The sequence below is a fragment of the Amia ocellicauda genome, chromosome 16 (assembly GCF_036373705.1).
Source record: "Amia ocellicauda isolate fAmiCal2 chromosome 16, fAmiCal2.hap1, whole genome shotgun sequence".
NCBI classification, from domain to species: domain Eukaryota; kingdom Metazoa; phylum Chordata; class Actinopteri; order Amiiformes; family Amiidae; genus Amia; species Amia ocellicauda.
The window spans coordinates 11,753,008-11,768,911 of NC_089865.1; the positions used below are offsets into that span (position 1 = coordinate 11,753,008).

The 15,904-nt window shown below is 40.7% G+C and overlaps 1 protein-coding gene across 4 annotated transcripts in view; it reads right to left on the reverse strand.

Annotated features, from left to right (window-relative positions):
* Positions 1-42: 42 nt before the first annotated feature.
* The window catches only part of lrp2a (low density lipoprotein receptor-related protein 2a), a 58,424-nt gene continuing 42,562 nt past the window's right edge, over positions 43-15,904 (reverse strand). For 2 of the 4 annotated variants that reach the window (XM_066688590.1, XM_066688587.1), the window contains 28 exons: positions 15,443-15,613; positions 15,098-15,321; positions 14,747-14,924; positions 14,127-14,323; positions 13,593-13,838; positions 13,043-13,171; positions 12,002-12,121; positions 10,922-11,038; positions 10,134-10,250; positions 9,801-9,938; positions 9,406-9,528; positions 8,969-9,097; positions 8,756-8,887; positions 8,240-8,371; positions 7,865-8,008; positions 7,385-7,550; positions 7,049-7,177; positions 6,706-6,926; positions 6,298-6,477; positions 5,820-5,939; positions 5,571-5,661; positions 4,812-4,879; positions 3,830-3,947; positions 3,502-3,625; positions 2,844-2,954; positions 2,603-2,725; positions 2,113-2,184; positions 43-1,598 (listed from right to left, as the gene is read on the reverse strand). In XM_066688590.1, coding sequence (XP_066544687.1) covers positions 1,431-1,598; positions 2,113-2,184; positions 2,603-2,725; positions 2,844-2,954; positions 3,502-3,625; positions 3,830-3,947; positions 4,812-4,879; positions 5,571-5,661; positions 5,820-5,939; positions 6,298-6,477; positions 6,706-6,926; positions 7,049-7,177; positions 7,385-7,550; positions 7,865-8,008; positions 8,240-8,371; positions 8,756-8,887; positions 8,969-9,097; positions 9,406-9,528; positions 9,801-9,938; positions 10,134-10,250; positions 10,922-11,038; positions 12,002-12,121; positions 13,043-13,171; positions 13,593-13,838; positions 14,127-14,323; positions 14,747-14,924; positions 15,098-15,321; positions 15,443-15,613 — 3,988 coding nt within the window. In that variant the 3' untranslated portion in view covers positions 43-1,430. The remainder of the gene's footprint in view (positions 1,599-2,112; positions 2,185-2,602; positions 2,726-2,843; positions 2,955-3,501; positions 3,626-3,829; positions 3,948-4,811; positions 4,880-5,570; positions 5,662-5,819; positions 5,940-6,297; positions 6,478-6,705; positions 6,927-7,048; positions 7,178-7,384; positions 7,551-7,864; positions 8,009-8,239; positions 8,372-8,755; positions 8,888-8,968; positions 9,098-9,405; positions 9,529-9,800; positions 9,939-10,133; positions 10,251-10,921; positions 11,039-12,001; positions 12,122-13,042; positions 13,172-13,592; positions 13,839-14,126; positions 14,324-14,746; positions 14,925-15,097; positions 15,322-15,442; positions 15,614-15,904) is intronic. The other 2 variants (XM_066688588.1, XM_066688589.1) reach the window with 2 other exon arrangements.

A 15,904-nucleotide genomic window follows, 5' to 3' on the forward strand; every position in this document is an offset into this window, starting at 1 on the left:
GAATTGCATTGCATTTACAGAGAAATCACTGAGCACAGATGCTATGATAAAATAACTCATTTATTAGATTTCTCAGCAGCAACAATTTGTTCCAGTTCCTGTAATTATTTATTTTTGACCTATGAGTATATTTAGGCATATTGGACATATCCCAACTATATTGTACTTCAAGAGTATTATACACATTAATATGTTTTTTTCTTCTTCTTCTTTTAATTAAAGTACAAAAAAATGATCCTTACAATATTATATAATTTAATTACCAGTGTTTAGCAAAAGGTCAGCAATAGAAGCTAGTATGTATTTATTGGAAAAAATCACCAATTTGTTTTTGTGCAGCCATGTATTCTAAATTGCATCAGTTTCAGTAGTCATCTAAAAAAGAAAAACTGCAAGAAGACATGATTTATGGAAAGTGAAAATGAAAGACTTGTTCAAGTATGGTTCTTAAGTAAAATAAAAACATTCACAGAAACCTCACACTGATTAAATCTTTGCAATCAATGTGACTTAAAAAACACAGAAACTGATCCAGATACAAAGGCCTAATTAAAAAATGACAGAGAGGGTTTGGCCATAATTATTTAGTAGTCCTTTGTGTTTTTGATGTCCTTATACAGCACAAATACTCCAGAACTCAGTGAAAATGCGTGAGGCATTCTCATGCTGTTCCTGTGGGGTTCATATGGCAAATCATTAAGAATTGGTGCTCATAAGTGTTACCAAATACTTTGTTATATATAATCATTAATTGAAGTACTTAATTTGAAATGGTAGGCCATAATACAAAAATTAAGACAGAATGAAATATACCCTTCTGTTTGCTTCCTGAAAGTTCTTTGATAAAATATTCACAACATATTTTTAAATCCCAGTTTTAAATCTTTCCTTTGTTTTGTTTTTCAGCCTAGAAATGAGGTATATAGACATGCAAGGTGAAATGCATACATCTTCAACTTTGTTAAAGATTGCTGTATCATTTAGATTAATCCCAAATATACCTATTGTTAAGTACAATCTTACAGCTACAGTCGTACAGCACTGTACTTTTGAATTTGTCCTTTTTTTCGTGCTCCACTATGGATTGGATCTTCTATTGCCAAGAGCCTATTTCCAGAGAACATTATTGACATAATCTTTCATAAATTTACAAATATACAAAATATTTATAACATTACATTTTAGCAGGTTCAGTGCAAAGATATACATATAGTACATCACAATAAAAAAAATCATACAAATATGAGAATTGGCATAAGAAATACAACAAGGCATATTTGAGACAGACTCCCGACTCTGTAGGCTACAAGGATCTCATATAAAGTTTTTTCTTTTCTTTTGAAAATAAATCTAGTTTTGTACAGGCTGCATATAAAAATATATTATGTGCAAAGGAAAGTCTGTCACTGATTCCCAGGTGTGAGTAGGGGTTATACATCGCTGTCTTCTTTGACGAGAGTGGCTGTGTCTCTGAATGTGTCCTCTGTCGGTGTGAAGGCTGCGGGGCGCTCTTTCTTCTGGGATTTTGTTGGAGGGGCAAAAGGAGAAGGTTCATGGGCCCCATCTTCGGCACTTCCCTCTGGCTGATCTTTCTCCATCTATGAGAGAATGGACAACTTAGTCATGGGATCACAAACATGTTTTGTACTGAACAAGGAAGAAGACAACGGGGGAGTTTATATTTAATATTGTTAACTTGTATAGTGATGATGCGTGTGCACGGTTAGCCCGAAAAATTTGTGAGAATCAGGTTTGTGGCCCAAAAAAAAAAAAGAGTAAATGACATAAAAATGGACGTAGAAAATGTTCCTGCAGAAACAGCATTAGAGCCATACTAAACAAAAACCATGTAAACTCCGAGAAGGAGAGGGTAATCTGTTGATTGACTCAAGCTTATTTTCTCGAGTAATTGTCAAAACACACAGGTAAACTCCGCCAAGTACTTTATTAGTTCCCAACTGTCTATGGTCCTCAGATATAACTCAGTTATTTTTATCTTTTTTCAACAGAAGTGCAGACAGTGGCATTCAATACACAAATGATTTTCTTCTGAGAATGTACACATTCAAACATTCCCCTGGCATGCGACTGAAAGTCACTGGTTTGGCTTACCTCTGAGTATATAGGGTTTTCAAAATGTGTGCTTGGTTTCAGTTTTCTTTTAAAGAAATTCCATTTGGACTCCTGTTACACGCATAAAACAAAAACATTACAGTCAATAAACTTACATTTTTATGTATTTTTCCTTTACATTGTATACGATTTGATTTACAGTGTTTATTTTTATTAACAACTGTCATGAATGGCTCAAATCAAATGTGACATTTATTTCTGCAGAATATTTTAACTCTTGCCCTTAGGTACTGAGCCGCTATGGCCTGCACATACATGAATCTCCTTTAGACACATTTCTGTACGTCTGCAGTTACATATTAGAAATATATCTCAAGAACAGAACTAAACACACTTAATCTGCTGCTTTTCTATACTTCTCCCCTAATATGCTGTTACAATGCATTGAAGGTGATGAGCAGCCGCGCTGTGTCAGTGAGGCGGCGGGGGAGAGAGGAAGCGTGTGTTCCTGTATGGCTCGCACACTCACACTTGCCTGTGTCGTTTCTGTGCTGAACGAGGGTTTCTCCGCTCCCGCTGAGCTGGGCTCCGCATAATACGCAGGGTTCTCGAAGTTATTTTCAATCTGGTCGGCGCTCACATTGACTGTAACCTACGCCATTTTTAAAACACAAGCAAAATCAATATAAATAGGAAGCAAAGTACCATTATAACATAATTGTGTGGCTCAGCCGCAGTCAGCAGGGCTCTTGTGGCTCTGTAGGCCCTACCTGTGTGGCGTGAATGACGGCGGGGTCACTGGGGGTGCCGGCCACAGTGGCGTACAGCGGGTTCTCAAAGGTGACTGGCTGCTTACCAGCTTCCACAGCAAAGTTTTCATTCTAACAACAACAAGTTCAACAAGCCATTAGTCTCTGACCTAACTGTAGAAGAAAATACATTAACATACAATGCAGCTAGGTGATTGTACTGCTGCATACTGTTTCTGAAACTTATCTTTCATGAATTGGAAACATACAAATGATAAGGCACCAGTCTGCACATTTTTGAGTTCTATAATAATAATATACATAATAATTTTGTTAGCCACTGCATGATGAAAAAATGCTTAACCTTTGTGACTCAATTTTAAAACTACACTGCTTTTGACAATTCAGTAGACAGATTCTGCTACAATTACATTCTGTTCAACAGGGAACTTCCTGCTGTTGTGATGTTAACCTGCTTAATCACTGGCTAAGTGTAAACCTGTGGAGATGTGTCCCATTAAGTGTGCTTGTTAATAAACAGGAGGAGGTTCAAAAGTCCAGCTAATGGTTTATACATACACCATTAGGACACTGTAAAACTGCTGATTTTGTTATTACCAAACTAACCAACACCATTTAGTGCACCAGTAACATGACAAACAACACTTTTAATGAGTACCATTTGCATAGCTCGGTCGATAACAGAAACCCCGAGTGCCGGGGGCCCTAGGTCCATGGTGACATCATCCCCGGAGCGGAAAGACACGCCATTGCCATCTCCGGACTTCACAAGGCTGCTCAGACTGTGAACAAAGTGACAAACCATTATTTCGATGTGAAATACTAACTATATTGCACTTCATTAAATTATACACAAGTGAAATTAACATATAGAATGGGGAAAGTCAGATTTTGTTTTAAAGGGGAATATTTGGTCACCGTTTAAAACATGTTTCGAGCACTTTTCATGTTTATCTTTCGCTGGGAAAAATGGAAAAGTATATTACCTGGGCAGCTTTGGCAGGGACGGGAGAAGGGAGCCCGTCCGCTTGTAATTGAGGAAAACTCCGACCGCCAGAGCTCCAATAATCAGGATTATTATCACGGCCAGCAACACAGCCACTGCTGGAGAGCAAGAGAACATTGTGCTGTGAACCATGGCCCTGCTCCCCTCCTCATGGGAATCACGGCCACAGTATGACACGTATTCAATAAATGCATTCATGGAACACTAGCTAACTAACTAATAAACAAATTAACAAACAAACCCACAAACAAACAAACAAAAACATAAAAGCAATGAAAGCAACATGTATGGATTTTCCATTAGGGATGGTTATGGTAGATATTCAACATTCCCCCTTTTTAAATATGTATTTGTTCATAAATCAGAACTGTATTTGTAACTGTGGCTTCTGTGGTTAGTCAATCATGTTGGATTACCAGCAAAGAGCTTCAGATGCATTTTATCATAATTGCATCTTAAAGCTGATGAACACCCACTATTTCTCAGGGCACAAATCATGACCTTGCTGAATTAGCGTAAATGGAAGTTAAAGTGTACCTAAACTGCTCGGCTTTGATCAATGTGTCTGTGTAATTGTTTACTGGGCATTTGTGGAGAAGTGAAGCGTTGAAGCGCTGAAATAGCTGCGATCTTTGCTGAGCTAGACTGGATTGCACATCAGTCATCCTCCACTGGGTTTCAACCAGAAACAGCTCAAGCACATTAAAGAAACATAACCGGTTTTTAAAACGTAGGGTCTTCAAAAGGAAATCTTAATCATGCTAGCAAATCAGATTTTTGTTTAAGTAATTGTTTTTTTATATATTGTATGAGAAGAGTTTACATAATAAGATTTAAGGAATAAAATCTTTTAAATGTCTGGCAAGTAATTTTTTTTTAATTAAATAACAGTATTATCACTACCAATACACGTGACATCCCTATCACAGCTCTGTTTCATAAGCTGTAGTTTCATGCCATACCTGTTCCTGCAGGCGCACCTCTTGATTTTCCCAGTTCACAGTAACTTCCAGCATAACCGTAAGGACACCTGTCAAATCCAAGACATTTCTCAGCATTAGAAAAAGGTCATACTTTATTTTATCTTTGCCATTCTCATTTTAAAAACATCTAAACAATTGTGAACGTACACTAAAACTCTTTATTCAATGTTACATTTTCACAATCGCTGTCTTTTAGACTTACTTACTAGTAACTGCTAGTAAAGTGAGAGAAAGATACAAAAAGGAAAAAAGGAAATCCACTGCTTGTTTGAACTATGCAATACATGGTTAAAGTAGCAATAAAGCATTAAAATATATAACCTGTCAGGCAAAAAAGATAGTGAATTGATTTAAAGGTTCTTAAAAAAAAAATTGTATATTGTGTATTGTTTCTACACAATAACAGAAACAACATTAAGAAAAATGCTGCTTACAAAACTCTTTCTCAGCTATTGACAGAAACGGCTAAACCCCCTCAGAGTCAAGCTATATACATTGCCTTGAGTGTCTCTAAACAGCCTATTACAAATCTAGTCTGGAATTAATCAGGCATTAGCTTCACTGAAGTAGTACATTCTCAACATACATCAAATATACCTTGTGGAGAGTGCTTTTGCTGTTGTATACATTTTTGTTAAGTAATAAAAAGTGAATCCATTGAACCCATTGGCTGAGTATAATGGTTTACATGAGACACATAAGTAAAGTAAACTTCATCGCACTAGCAGCTAAACTTACTTGCATTTTGGAAGGCCCTCCTCGTCAGTATAGCATGTTCCGCCATGCATACATCTACATGCAGGGGGCATTAACGGGGGAGCTTCAATTGCTGCAGAAATGAAAGCCATGCAAAATTACACCAACTTTTAACTGGCAGCCAGGCACTCCATGCTTAGTCATTGTCGATCAATAAAACATGTTGCGAAACCAAACAGAACAACAAGCAATATTCTCAGAAGGAGGCTTGTTAACATGAAATATATTTACCTGCATCGCATTCATTGGGGTTTCCATTCACAAACAGAGAGCCCTGAGGACAGGCGCAAGTGTAGCCCCCCGGCCTCAGCAAACACAGATGACTGCACACATCTTTACAGGGGTTTGGCACTGAGATAACATAGGGGGGTGGGGAAGCATGAGCAGGTGAGTGTTACAAACAACATTGCATCTTATTATTTTGATAAGCAGTTTGGGGTTATAAAACAGGAAATTATGACATTCACAGTACATGTCTCAGTGTGGGTTAAGAAATTCATTTGCAAAGGTAAATTTAAATAAATATATTCTAGTTTATTCTTCATAGTTTTTTTCCTACACTATAAAGACTTGCTGAACTCAAAGATGTTGATTTAATGGACAGCATACACTACACATATTTCATATTAAAAATGAGCACAACACAAAATCAGTCCAGCGTCGGGCGGTAGTGCGTTTCCATCATGCTTCCCTCTGCCTGGAAACTCACCTGAACGGTTGTACCGATGCTGCTGGTAGATACGGACTTGAGTGAGCCAGGGGTTTATCGTTAAAACCTTCACTTTATCTCCATGCCCGAATTTGTTTGTCTTCCACACTTCACCTCGTTCCTTTGTTGTCCAATATATGTGTCCTTCAAAGACGTCCAAGCTAAATGGATTGCCAATGTCTAGGTTCAAACACAAGCATGACATGTTTGGTACAAATGGATGAGATGGTACACAGAGTTCGCAATGTTTGGCATGGAATCAAAAATACACAACAGACATCTTTTAACTACACTACATGTCAACTCTATTGAAAACCTGAATACAAATAAAGTGGTCTTGCATGAAGGGTTTCAACGTTATCTATATATTTATGCAAACAGAATTATTATGTCTACTTTTCATCTTACCTCCTGATATAACTATTTTCCTTTCAGTTCCATCTGACTTCATGGATTCAATAATGTTCTCTTTGGAGTCAGTCCAGTAGATCCTGTCTCCATTCAGATAGTCCACCGTGATGCCGGTGGGCCAGCCGAGGTCTTCGTCCACCAGGACCTGTCGGTTCTGGCCGTCCATCCAGGCACATTCAATCTTGGGCTGCCTCCCCCAGTCAGACCAGTACATCGTCCTGAAATAAACACATCTGTACTTTACACAGGGCTATTGAACGTACAGTGTATGACAGCAGAAATAACGGTCAAACACTTTAAGAAGTCAGTATATTGTCCGTATATTGACCAGATGGCTCACCCAAGCTTTGGATTGACAGCAATGGCGGCAGGCTGGTCCAGGTCGGCGTGGATCAGCCACTTCCTGTATCGCCCATCCAACTTTGCTACCTCAACTCTATTGGTTCCTGAGTCTGTCCAGTAAATGTGTCTGCGATGAAAAAACGAGGATTCATTTTTTATATTGTATACCTTGCAAATACTAAAGAATTATATACATTCATTTGAAGTAGAGTAACGCTATAGAATCTTTTTATAACCACAATCAGAACACGTGCATATTAAAGCTTAAGGAACTATAGTTATATGTCTAAATGAACAAAACAATTAAAATAAATTACACCAGTGTGCATTGTACCTTCCAATCCAGTCAACGGCAATCCCATCAGGGTTGGCAATGTATCGTAAATTGAGATCCACTTCCTTCACAGGGTTATTCCCATTGTCATTGAAAGTAGTCATGTAGGCTCGCTTAATAGCTCCAAATTGGGCACCCCGGCCCAGCACTGTCCAGTACACAACACCTGAAAGAGATGCCATTTTAGTTTTTACCATCTACACTCATGTCAGCACGTTTTCTATTCTGATTCAGTTAGTCAGCCCATTGTATTCTTGACAAACCTCTCAGGGTATGCTAAGCATATGACATATTGTGCAATGTCACTCCACAAATTCACTTCTCAATCAAAAAGGATGTATTCCAATTAATTAAACAGGAAAGCAAAGGATAATTTCATGGTACTAAATACAAATAATCCCCAAAGGGAGTTACGTCATGTTTTCTCAGAGGAAACATGACAAATGCACCGGGTTAAGTATTAGAAGTATGCAAGCTTACTGAGGCCAATTCCCTCCGGGTCCCAGTCGTAGTCCAGAGCTTGGATGTGCTCGCCATTCTCAACATAGTCGGAGTACTGCTCTGAGGAGAGGTTGAATCTGCGGATCCTCACGCTGTCGGGTAGCAGCAGCACCGGGGGGTTCCCTGTGTGGACATCAAAGGAATGAAACACCATACAATTTCAAATTAATTCAATTTTAATGGCGGTTTCAAATACACAGCATGTTTTTAACTTAAGAATGCACCTACAGGAGGCAGTGTAGTACCTTATCGAACAATGATGCATGAAATCGAAAAGCCGGCATTACCAATGATTATGATTAAATCATCTGAACTCAGTCTGAAGAAAAGTGATGCCCCTCATCACTAACTCACCCTCCGCAGCACACTCAACACCGGGCTGTTCAGCCACGGAGCGAAACCCATCTGCACAGAAACATTCGTAGCTGCCTTTGGAGTTCTTACAGTCCTGTGGGCAGGTGCCATAGATCGCACACTCGTTGATATCTGACAGTCAAAAAGTAAAGAATTAACCTTACAAAACAAAATATTACAGAATACACAGAAAGGTTTATATATATATTAAATTGTTAAGAAGCAAACATTTTAATTACCCATAGCATTTTTTATTACACAAGGTGTACTTTTAGTTTCCACCAGGTGTCTCCACTGAGTCGTATTTGTAGTGGTGTTGGGCCGTTTCACTCCTTTCAGAAATTTCAAATTTTGTGAAGGGTGAGTGGTGTTAAAATGTGGTGTTAACTTTTATCTTACCTGATAGCAAATGATTGCTGTGAAACCCACTCAATTAGAAACTATTTCAAACACGTCAATACTTGTGATAGGTCACTGGTTTAGTGTGAGGCACAATAACAGAAGCATGCTGCTTACCATCACAGGAGTTCCTGTCTGCCTCACTGGGGCCGTACCCAGGTCTGCAGGAGCAGATAAATCCCCCCTCGGTCAGCTCGGTGCAGTTGTGCTCGCAAATGTTCTCACTGCAGGAGCGTCCTGTGCCACGGTCTGAATAACAGAGAGAAATCAGTGATCAACAGCACCCGGAAACCTCCCGGAGACGTGTTGCTCGGCTCCGACGACACTTACTGCAGCCCAGTTCATCAGAGTGGTCTCCACAGTCATCGTAATCGTCGCACGCGTAATGCAGAGGGATACAGTGCCCGTTGCTGCATTTGAATTCATCTGTGGAGCAGGGGCCGTGGGTGGGAGCTTTGCCTACATTCACAACAAAGAGTATAGGTTCAGATCCCCAAAGTAAAGGTGAATAATCAATTTTATTTGTTCTTAGAAGCACCAAATAGAGTTCTGGATGCAGGTTAGGGGAAGCTGACACAGCATTGTTTATAAAGTGCTAAAGAAATATCCATATAAAAGATTGTTAGATCTTGGAGAAATGATGATGTCAGAAATACATAACAAAACACATTTCAAGGACTGTGATACAGGTAAGTACCCAGACACCATTCAGTGTCCAGCTGTAGCAGTTCAGTCGGGGTTGTACTGTGTCTGAGCTCCAGACTTACAGTGCTCCTCCTGCTCGTCCGTGCCGTCTCCGCAGTCGTCCACCGAGTTGCACAGCTCGTGGCTGTAGATGCAGCGGTTGTTCTCGCAGCGGAAGCGGAATGGCGGATCGCACGGGATATCCACTGAGGAGGAGAAAGGATGGAGTGAAATCTCAGGACAACATGGGGCTTGTCATTCATGAAAAGGGCTATACATATTTAAAGTTAAATTACAGTTAGGTAATGGAGTTTAAACTGATCTGTTCACTGTGCTAACATATTTCATAACCTACATTGTTGCTAGTTTCAGAGATACTCTTAACGGAGACATTAATCCCTGAATGTTCAAGACCACATTCCGAGACTGCTGATGAAATACTGCACAGTCTGAGGAAGGTGTTTAAGCTGTTTCTTACAGCAGAGATGCAGCTCTTCGTCCGAGTTGTCTCCACAGTCGTTGTCTCCGTCGCATTTCCAGTAGGGCTGGATGCACACATGGTTCTTGCATTCAAACATGAACGGAGGGCAGTACGTGCCGTTAGGATAGCGTGTCGCTGTGGAAACAATAATTCCACTTCAATTAAATAAGCATCAGCATCACCTCTCACATTTAAAAGACCTTCCTGAAAGAGGAGAACTGAATTGTTTTATCCCATCATTACAGTTCTGAAAAGTTCTGAAATCAATGTATTTATTGTGATTATCAATGTCAGTAGGTTATTGTCACTCAGTGAATAGTGGGGACTTACGACAGGTTGTTTCGTCAGAGTAGTCCAGGCAGTCAGCATTTCCATCGCATCTGAACCTGTCTGCAATGCAGTGTCCGCTGCTGCACTGGAAGTATCCCGGATGGCAGGTCCGCAGCTCTGCACAGCATTGACATTAGGAGCTGAATTATTTGTATGCTGTGAAGTACTGACTCCTAAAAATGTGTCTGTCCAGGCCATATCCGTGAAACATTTGAATGTTACACAATCAAAACACTGCCTTTCACAGCTCTTAAGGCCTTTGCACACTGGATGAAGCATCCGAGTGCATCACTGAGATTTTGGAATCGAAACGAGTTCAATTCATTCCGATTTGACGTGCGTTAAAAATTACCAATGAAAAATAACAGGAAGACACGTGGATTGATGGAAGAGCTTATCATCTGTGTGTCTAACCACGAAGAACTATGCAACAAGGCAAATAAAGACTACAAGGACATCGAGAACAAAGGCAATGTATGGCAAGCTATCGCGGAGGAGCTGGGCATCAGTAGTACTTACTGATGTAGCTGGAATTCTTCTTGTTAAGCACAGATAAACTACACAAAAGTGACTGACATTATATATAGAGATTTGCACTTTCAAAAAAATAGTTTAATGTTGAACCATGTACTCTGCTTTTGTGCCTGAGGTATACTTTGTGTGCGAAAAGTTTAAAGTAGCATGAATGGCTGTGATGCTTTAGAACATTGGTCCGTTTCCTTTTCAGATTTTTTTTTTTCGAATTGAAGCCTCCTATAAAAAGACAGCATTTAAAAGATCAAACTTACCACAGTCTCTTTCATCCGAATTGTCCTCACAGTCGTTGTCATGGTCACAAACCCAGCGGCCAGGAATGCAGTGCAGATTGTCGCAGCGATACTCACTCTCTGTACACGCACGAGGGCCTGAGACCGAACAAAGCAGGGATCTTAAGGCCTACGCATACCAACCACCAATGTGATTATTGTGCAATAAAACCTTGACATCTCTGAACAAATGACAGGTCTTCTATTATCATCTGTTCACAAATAACATTTTCTATGGAGGACAGATATCAAGATATGTGCAAAAAGACATGCCACTGTCGATCATACATTATTCATTTTAAGTGAGAGGTCCTATAAAAAGTGCATTTTCTATTATCTTAGTTATTTCAAATAATTCACGTTTATTAAAAAAATAAAATAAAGAAAAACATCCAACACAAGATCCTTTTGCAATCCTGAAATAATCACACAGAAAGACTCCATTTCAGTGGAGAATATGACTTACAGGAATCATGCAGTTTGTCTTATTTTTTTAAGGTGGGAGGAGGAAAGAATGTGATTTGAAAGACTGCCTATTCCTATAAATATTACTGTAATTTACTAATATCAGATTATCATCTGCAGACAGGCTGTTCTCAACTGGGACTTGTTTAAATTCCCCAGGGAATGAGGCAATGAGTGACTCCCTTACTCCTCAAATTGACATGCTACGGACAATTTGTTTTCCTACTATACTGATAAGCAGTAGAATAATAAAATGAAGTATTTGTGGTTCATGTAACACAAAGGAGAGAAGTTATTTTCAGTGTTATTTTTTTACTATTTGCAGACTCCAATAGCTCATTGAAATCTTTACTTCAAATTGCCATAAATTAACCAAAGTAATATGTACATTCCGGGATTTTTTATTTTGCATTTTATTTAATTCGACTTTTATCTTAAATCTGAGAAATACTACCATTAATAATATTAACAATAATAACTTAAGAATGAAGAATGACACTGGTTTGTGCTCCAGCAGTGTGGCCCGTGCATCTGGTGTGGCCCCTGAGTCTGGTGTGGCCCCTGAGTCGGGTGTGACGAGGTGCGGATGTGACTTACTGCAGCTGCGCTCATCTGAGCCATCTCCACAGTCGTTGTCTCCATCACACTTCCAGCGCAGGGGGATGCACTGGTGATTGTCACAGCGGAAATCTCCCAGGGGGTCACAGGTCAGCTCCTCTGAAAATAAACATTCACATACACTCAGCAGGGTCAGCTTTCTAAAAATGTTTTGTTTTCAAAGGCTGTGCTTTCTCGTTGATGACTGGAAGACACAGAATTTTATCTTTTTAATTCCTGAGCCAGATAACAGGATGCTGTTCCTTTCAATAAGAATTGGAATCCATTGCTGAGGCCTCTCTCATTTGTCAAATTCTCTTCCTATTTAAATCTCAAGAATTAAAGCGGACACTATCAGCAGAGGGCAGCACGACCTCACAATGTTGTTATAAGGTGTTCAAATTAGGAAAGTACTGCACTGAACCAGTGAGGGCTATTTGTTCTAGCATGAATAACCCAAACCATCTGTCTTGGCTGTCTTCTAAAGCTAACAGACAGACTGCTCAGTATTTCTGTGCTGTTGTGGAGATGGCGCTAATGGAGTGTGGGATACTGATAAGCTAGGGGAGTACAGGTCATAGTGTGCAGATCAGGGTGCAGTACAATACCCATAGTGTTGGCCTTCCCCTCACACTGCTAGTAAATCACAGTGCCTGGCTCTGCCTGATCACAGCGAGAAGCACGGGAGGAAAAGTTCCCTTCAGTCAATGGGAAGCTCCTTCACTCTACACACTGTCTGTCATGGAATTAAACTACACTTTCTCAATTGCAATATGTCAGTTATGATTGTGAAAAGAGGGTAAAAACATTGAAAAATGAATGAGCCTTATCAAGGAAGCTTTAAGAAAAAGACCCAAAAAAAACAGCATGCAATTTTAACACATAACATTACTCTATATGTGAGGCTAATGATGTTTAAATGTTTTTTGTAACTTAATGACCATTCCTAGCTTGCACTGATTACCAAGTCATATTTTAGCACATCCACGCAGTAAGGTGGAGTCCTATTCTATACAGGTGCGCAGTCACGATGAGATTTACCGCAGCCCTGCTCATCACTGCCGTCCCTGCAGTCGTCGTATCCGTTGCACACCGACCACAGAGGAACACAGCGGTAATTCGTCCTGCAGTCAAACTCTGTGTGGTTGTCACACCTGTACGCAGGTCCCACTGCAACAAGGCAAGAGATGGGCTGCATTGGTAGGTATCTTGACACATATGAACATGATGGCAGTTAAGGGTAAAACCAGAACTTCTGAAGTGCTGTTCTAGGCAATGGGGGAAACAAGTCTAGAACCATCCAGACCATTAGGGTGATGAACTCTAATGTCTTTTTCATATCACTGATGTGATGTAACCGATATGCACCTTCACTCTTGGTGTTGGACTTCGATTAAGAGACTTCACAATCACCCTTTTCATTAACCACGGTGCTTCTGAAATGAACACTCCAGAAGTCAAACTGCACCATAGCAGGGAATTATAATGCATGAGTTCTTGTGAACAGTCACTGTAGTCCTCCCTAGCTACTGTACGGCAAGACAGCGAGCATTAACGTGACTCCATCCCTCGGCTCAGTCCAGTCACTCACTGCACTCCTCGTGAGGCTCGTCGGAGGCATCTCCGCAGTCGTCGTCCACGTCACACTTCCAGGTCTTGGGAATGCAGCGGCCATTGCGGCACTTGAACTGTCCTGGCGGGCAGGTCCTGGTGGAGCAGTGCGTGGCATCCTCATCAGAGCCGTCCCCGCAGTCGTCCTCGCCGTCGCACTGCCACGCCTCAGGGACGCACTTCTTATTGGCGCATTGCCACTGGTGGCTCTCGCACTGGTGATTGGCTGCAGATTGAACAGACCGGGTTACAGAGCACAGATATCAAATGGCTCATCTCTGTCCAAGGTAGCTGTTTGCTCATAACACAAACAATATATACTTGTTTCAAAAACTTCAAAGAAACATGGGGTTTTTACACATCGCCAAGATATATCTTTGACAGGTTTCTTCATGGCTCTCAGTTACTTAACCAGCTGCTGACAAAGTACATTACATCTCACAATCCGATTTATTAATAATGTCCTTCCTCTCTCATGAAATAAATAGCACCCAGTCCCAAAAAGCACACACACCACAGAGCACAGGGTCTTCATCAGAGCCGTCGCTGCAGTCGGGGATGGTGTTGCACAGGAAGTGAGGGCTGGTGCAGTTCCCGTCATTGCACTGGAATTGTCCCAGGCGGCAATGTCGACTGGGGCACGTCAGTGGCTCATCAGACCCGTCTCTGCAGTCCCGCTGGCCGTCACATTTCCACCAAATTGGAATACACCTGCAGCACACACACATGTCATGTCATAGGATACGTAAAACCTGCCCATGCAGTGGACTAACAGGGTTTGATCACAGATACATAACTACTGAGTTAGAGCAGAGGATTGGTTAACAGTCTGTTTATAGTAAATACTACCACAAGTAAAGTCGCTAACAGTTCATTTACTATCAGTAGGGCCCTTAACTACTGTTTGAATACAAAATAATCTATTCCAGCAGAAGATGTTGTTCAAGCTAATGTGAAAATAAAATAAAATGATGGGTTGAATTATATCGCCTGCTGTTTATAGTTAATTGAATTCATGCTGGTGTATTCAGTATTGGATATGTTACACAGACCTGCAGGGACTCACAGTACACGGCAGCTGCTGAAGGCAGTGAGTTATGGTAAGTTCACTAACAGCTGTGAGGAGCAGTTTACCGTTCGTTGTCAGCACATCTGTACTGTGTGCTGGAGCACATGGGCAGGCAGTGCGCAACGCCCCCCAGCTGCATGGTGAGGAAGTGATCCGGACACTCGCAGGTGTATCCTTGCCCCCCCGCTCTGATTAGACATAGGTGGGAGCATCCTCCATTGTTTAAGCCACACGGATTCGTCACTGGGGGGCACAAACACTCAATTTCACATTTGCAATGGCCTGTATCAAATCCATTATATGTAACTGGATAACACATTAAATTTGGTAAAAATCCTTATTGCAGAGGGTTGTTTTTTTCTGTAATGAAGTGCTGCTCAGGTTTGTTTACAATAGCTTTTAAATCACATCCTCACCGATTGGCTGCCTGTAGGGGTGGTACACATGGATGTCAAAGGGTCTGTGTGTCGTGTTGACCAGGGCAGTCCTTCCCGAGCCATCGTACTTGTTGCCTTTCTCCACAGTCCGGGTGTTCCAGTCAGTCCAGTACAAAGTGTCCTCAAACACTGTGATAGCGAAGGGATGAGGCAGGGTCCCGTCATACACTGTGTGGCGATGATGTCCATTTAGGTCTGAGAATCTGTAGGAGCAGATGCAGATGGAGAAATGTGACAAGATGTTTTTTGTGTTTCTATTTGTATGCAGTATGCCACTGTATATTTTGAAAAAGGGAGTATATGTGAAATAAGATGTCTTCTCACTCAATGTAGTTCAGATGAGCATCTGCCCAGTATAGCTTGTCATTTGTATAGTCAATGGTAAGGCCATTTGGCCACTCTATCTTGGAAGTAATGACTGCAGTCTTGTTAGTTCCATCCGTTCCGACACGGCCTATAAATGCCCTGTATCCCCAGTCGCTCCAATAAATGTAGCTGAAAAGAAAATAAACAATATGGTTTAAAAATTATTATAAACCATCACAGAAAAACAAACAACCCAAAAAATCTAATAAACCCCATTCTGACTACAGAAAACATGCACTGCTATGATACACAGTGCCACATACAAGCTTAATATATTTCTCCTACTATTCTTGTAGAATGGGGGAAACTTGTTAATGGAAGGGAATTCAGAGTATTGTAACATGTGACTGTAGACCCGGCTGATAATGAGTAAGAATCAATGCATGGTGGCAGCCTTATGCTTTCATTTGTTTTTGCAGA